At 46.7% G+C, this 5,453-nt stretch overlaps 1 protein-coding gene across 1 annotated transcript; it reads left to right on the top strand.

Moving 5' to 3' along the window:
• Window positions 1-850: 850 nt before the first annotated feature.
• Window positions 851-3,377, top strand: irf2bp2a (interferon regulatory factor 2 binding protein 2a). Its single transcript, XM_067236992.1, has 2 exons — window positions 851-1,908; window positions 2,254-3,377. The coding sequence occupies exons 1-2, from the start codon at window positions 1,095-1,097 to the stop codon at window positions 2,967-2,969; spliced, it is 1,530 nt and encodes a 509-aa protein (XP_067093093.1). The 5' UTR covers window positions 851-1,094; the 3' UTR covers window positions 2,970-3,377.
• The last annotated feature ends 2,076 nt before the right edge of the window (window positions 3,378-5,453 follow it).

The raw sequence follows: 5,453 nt of genomic DNA, 5'->3' as shown, positions 1-5,453 counted from the left end.
ATCGGATTATAATCGCGTGTGGCCTTTTTATTCTTTTAGATTAAACGTGAATATGTTATATTTTTCAATTCATGATTAACTTGACCTAATCAACATGACTTCTCTTAAAAATCAGTATTATGCTTCTGCTTCATAAGCAAATCTGAGTGTCTGTCCCTCGGAAATCCCCACCTCGTGCAGCTTCCTGAGAACCGAAGGCTGATGTAACACACGAGACTTAAACACCGAAATGTGCTACTAGGCTATTTACAAAATATTGATAATATATATATACAAAAATATATATTTTGCTCTGATAATTAGAACGAATGACCGCTCCTTTATGTCGGTAGTATTGTTTGGGACGTCACAAGTAGAGCATTATGCAAACAGCGTAACTCGTGCAAAGCTCGAGCTAACACGCAACCGATGTCAACAGCAACCCACCTCATTCTTGCATTATTTTGGTTACTGTAGAACAGGGTCCCACATTTAAGGTCTATGAAATTAGTCCAACCATTCACGAGATCTTGATCCAATGCATTGGTTTCAATAACAAGGACATTTGCAGTTTAGTAGAATAGCATTTTCACAAAAGAAAACAAGTTTGATTCTCTAAAACCACTTTCTCACAATCTTCGTATGAATCGGATACTACCCTCATTTGTTCACGGGCATGCGTGCTTCCCTGTTCGACCATGTTGCGACATGCTATTTGTTCTACTATGTCAGCGGCAGCCTTTAGTTTTGGCATCAATTCAAGAGATAAAATAGAGAGGGGCAGAGTCAGTGTGACAGCGCATGCGCTGAAGGGGCTGTCGAAGAATCAAGTAAATAGAATTGGTGCTCGAGCCACAAGTTTAGTGTTCGGCGATGACGTCACTGCTCCACATTGAGCTAGCACAGTTGTAGACAGAGAGTGAGGGAGATAGATAGAGGCGCGCCGTAGTAAAGTACACACTGTCATGAAGTTCTGTTTGTAACTTAATTGTTGTTGCCGTATTCGGGAGAGGAAGATAGTTGAGAGACGGGAGTTTGCCTTGACTGTGTTTTAAAGAGCTGGGACAGAATTTGCACAGATCTGGGTGAAGATTTTCGTCAGTTTTGTGAAAGCAATGTCGTCTGCGGCGGTTGCTGCTTCGAGAAGGCAGTCATGTTATTTATGTGATTTGCCCCGCATGCCGTGGGCAATGATTTGGGATTTTACCGAACCCGTCTGCAGGGGATGTGTCAACTACGAAGGAGCAGATCGGATCGAGTTTGTGATTGAGACGGCCCGGCAACTCAAAAGGGCACATGGTTTCCAGGAGGGGAGATCTCCGGGGCCAGGAAAGCCCCAACTGTCGGGAAAAGAAATTCAGTCCATCAACCATTCGACAGGAGACCCCGGTTCGCGGCCACCGCAGCCACTGGACCGCTACCCCCTCTCCTCGGACCGTCCACCCAGACTGGGTCCAGAATACCAATCAGGGAGACAGGCTAACGGCATTCCTGTTCCTAACGGATTTCCTAAACCAGACGACCCACCAGAACTGAACCGTCAAAGTCCCAACCCGCGCAGGAATAGTGCAGTCCCACCGAATTTAGTGCCTTTGGTTAACGGGAGCATGCCCCCTGTACACGCAGTAAATGGTAGACCGATCGGTCTCCCCTCCGCACTGACGTCCGGTAGCCCCAGCGACCTCGGCAAGCGACAAGCCTCGGTCTCCAGCACGGAGCACGAGAGGGAGGCGAAGGATAAACAACATAGACCGGACAGCCTCATGTCAGAGATCTCCGATAGTCACAAAAACGAGTGGATCAACAGAGGCAAAACAGTGCGGGACTTGATGGCTATTCACACTTTCGACAGCAGGCTGAAGAAAGATCATGCAGTCATGCAACAAAGGGTGATGGGGTACGAGACCAGCGCCACTGCTTCAAAACCAGGTAAGCTACAGTCTCATCAAAATATCACAGTGGTTACAAGGCGTTTGTTTTTAAATACAATCATAATCTGCAAATTTTCGTGAAAATGAACCCTTATAGGCTACACTATGGGGGTTATATAGCCTACTGAAATAAAAGGGCAGCAATAGCACTGATCGTACTCTGCTCATCTGAAATGTATTTTCACGTAATAAATGGGCTTTTCGAATGGTAAAAGGTGTTGTTTTTAATAGTTGGTACTGTGCAGCACGGAACAAGGGAAACGCATGCTTCCTCTCCAGTGAATTATTAATCACTGTCTGTGTTGAACGCCTCGACTAAAATTTAACCCTTCCCTATCACCAGACAGAGGAAAACACCCACGGAGCATGAAGAGAAAAGCGTCGCCAGAGCCGGAGGGAGAGGGAACGGCGGCTAAATTAAACGGAGAGGGACAGCAATGGTTGCCTCCTCTAACCGATGGCCTGAAAATGCCCCCTGTTCCCCCGTCAAGTTTCGCCGCAGCTCCCTCAACGATATCCCCGCATCCCCGCACCACCCCGCCCGAAGCGGCGCAGAACGGACAGTCCCCAATGGCAGCCCTCATACTGGCAGCGGACAACGCGGGTGGGAACAACTCTCCCAAGGATGCCAACCAGGTCCACTCCACCACGCGCAGGAACAGTAGCAGTCCCCTCTCGCCCTCCATGAACCAGAGGCGGCTCGCTCAGAGGGACGGCTCCGGCGCGGGAACACCCCACGTGCCGAGCATGGACCAAGTGCACCCCCAAAGCATTCCGGACTCGTCAGTACCAGGCAGCATACCTCTCTGCTGCACGCTGTGTCACGAGCGTTTGGAGGACACGCACTTTGTTCAGTGCCCGTCCGTGCCCTCTCACAAGTTCTGCTTTCCGTGCTCGCGGGAGAGCATCAAGCAGCAAGGCGCTACTGGTGAAGTGTACTGTCCCAGCGGAGAGAAGTGCCCCTTGGTCGGTTCAAACGTGCCGTGGGCTTTCATGCAAGGTGAAATCGCTACTATCCTTGCAGGAGATGTCAAAGTAAAAAAGGAAAGAGACCCTTGATTTTTTTTTTTTTTAGGAGGGGGAGGGGGTAGGGCAACGAAAAATACGAGTATATAAATATATAAATATCACATACATACCATCCAAACAAACTAATGGACTTGTACATATTGGACCTAAGGGAAGTGTATACTTCGTAAACATGGCTGTATAATTTTTGATTTTTTGAATACATTGTGTTTCTATATTTTTGAAGATAAAGGTATGTACTCATTATAACGGACTACGTTCCTCTTTGTTGATGTTTAACAAATTATTGATGTACTTCTAGGTCTGGTGGCAGTTCCTGTTTAACGTAGAATGTGACTAATGCTACTCTACGAGCACTTGGCAAAACTGAAATGCTTTTAGCTGTACTTGTATGCACTTGTTTAAAATTGCCAAATACAATTTCTGATCTTGTATGAACTCTCTGTCTGAGCTTGCCTTCTTTCAACGATAAACGTTTGTAACTATGGATACTGAGTTTAACGAGGCGTAGTGTTTCCTTACTCCAAAGTCCATTTCGATCGCACTGGAATGTGAGTGCTTAGCAGCGGGAGAACACCGCCTGCTTCCTGCAGAAGAGAAATGGGCTTATTGACAGTCCTGGAGACGCGAATATCCTCTTGTCTGAGTTGGGGACAAGGCGTGCTGGTGTGGTGTAAGGATACACATTGAAATGAATTATTATAACATTCACTAGACACGTGGTGGAAAGGCCTGCATTATGTTGCATGACAATGCTGGAAATGTTGTCGTCGGAAATAGCCCACAGGATTGAGCGTCATACAGTATGGAAATTGTTGAGTCAGTATTGGGGGAACTGGCATACATTAGTGTCCTTGTTTAATGGTATTTCACGAGAACTGCACATCTTGCTGACGACACTGGTCAAACATGCTTAAAAAGCAGAAGTAATTAAGTAAGTAAGTGAATATGACACATCCGTTTTTGTTACCTTAACAATTTTTTTTTATTATCTGGATAATAATATTGGAAATGTAAAGGTGTAAATTCTCCGATAAATTCAACACGTGCTAACCTACGTAGGCTATGTATATAGACGAACTGATAGCCACTCCAGTATGCTACTACGGAACTGTGACGTCTGGATGGCTCCTTATATTCTCAAGAGTCAAGAGCATCACGCGTTGTGGACGTGGAAATCTTCCGGAGTTTCTAGCTAAACAAAAACAAAAAGTCCAGGAAACACACTCAATTCATCATACCGACTGAATTTGGCATCACCTTTTCAATATTGACCTAGACTTCACAACAGGCCTGATCAGACTTGCATCTTCATATTTGATCTGGCGCCAGCTCCGAAAAAGAAGATTAAGTAGAACTAAAAGTAAAACTATTCCAATAGACGTTATAGAAAGCTTGTCTCGGGTTTACGTTCTTCCTCGCTCTCAGCTGGTCTGACAGACCGTCAGCATGAAGACATGTTGCCTGTAAGTGTGTGAGAGCAATGCAGAACTATTTTATGCAGACCAGGTGCTCTGCGTCTCAAGTTTTGTTAACATGTGGTAGAAAGGTATCTCATGTAAAAAAATATTTTCCCAAAATAGTACAGGTAGACCCATCTCTCTCGCCCTCTCTGTCTTTCAACCTTAGAACATCACCCTGCACATTTGAGGCTCATAATGGCCTATTTCATTCCTTGTTTGGATACTATTTGTTAGTTTTTTGCACTCAGAAAGTTAGTGACATATTAGTATAACAAGGGTCACCTCCCTTGACCGGGATAAACGGTGTCCGCATAATTACTATCTTACATGTTTCCTATTTGGTCCTCTCCTTTAGAGAATGTGGGACACAGAAACTCACGTAGCCCATATCAGTTCTGAGGGATGGAAATCTGCCAACACACTGCACTTTGCTATTTCACCTGGTCAGCACTTTGCCGGTCCTAGTCGCACTTTGGCTCATGGAAAACAGAGACTAAATCACAGCATGTCTTCCTCCACGGGCTGCTGCAGCAGAGCAGAGAGGGGGTATTTATAAACGGAAAGAACAGGTTTCAGTGAACGTCCATTTAGCAAAGTCAACCAGCTGAACCTAATATGGAGAGAGTGACTCTGAGCCTATGGCTCTGTCATAGCACAGCGCTCCAGTGTTGCGTAGTTACCAGCGTACGTGGGAAACAGAGGCAGGATGGGGTGTGTTTAGTCATACACAGGGAACATTAATCCTGTAGACCTCCCCCCCCCCCCCTTCCCCCCCCCCCTCTTTCCCTCTCTCTCTCTTCCTCCCTCTCTCTGTCTGCCCCCCCTCTCTCTCTCTCTCTCTCTCTCTCTCTCTCTCTCTCTCTCTCTCTCTCTCTCCCTCTCTCTCTTCCTCCCTCTCGCTCTCTCTGCCCCCCCCTCACCTCCCCCCCCCCCCCCCCCCCTCTCTCTCTCTGCCCCCCCTCTCCCTCCCTCCCTCTCTCTTCCTCCCTCTCTCTCTCTGCCACGCCGATACTGCAGGAAGTCCATGATTGTGAGAAGGTGAAGCTGGGTC

The sequence above is a fragment of the Osmerus mordax genome, chromosome 5 (assembly GCF_038355195.1).
Source record: "Osmerus mordax isolate fOsmMor3 chromosome 5, fOsmMor3.pri, whole genome shotgun sequence".
Taxonomy (NCBI): Eukaryota; Metazoa; Chordata; class Actinopteri; order Osmeriformes; family Osmeridae; genus Osmerus; species Osmerus mordax.
This window is presented reverse-complemented; position numbering and strand designations above follow the sequence as displayed.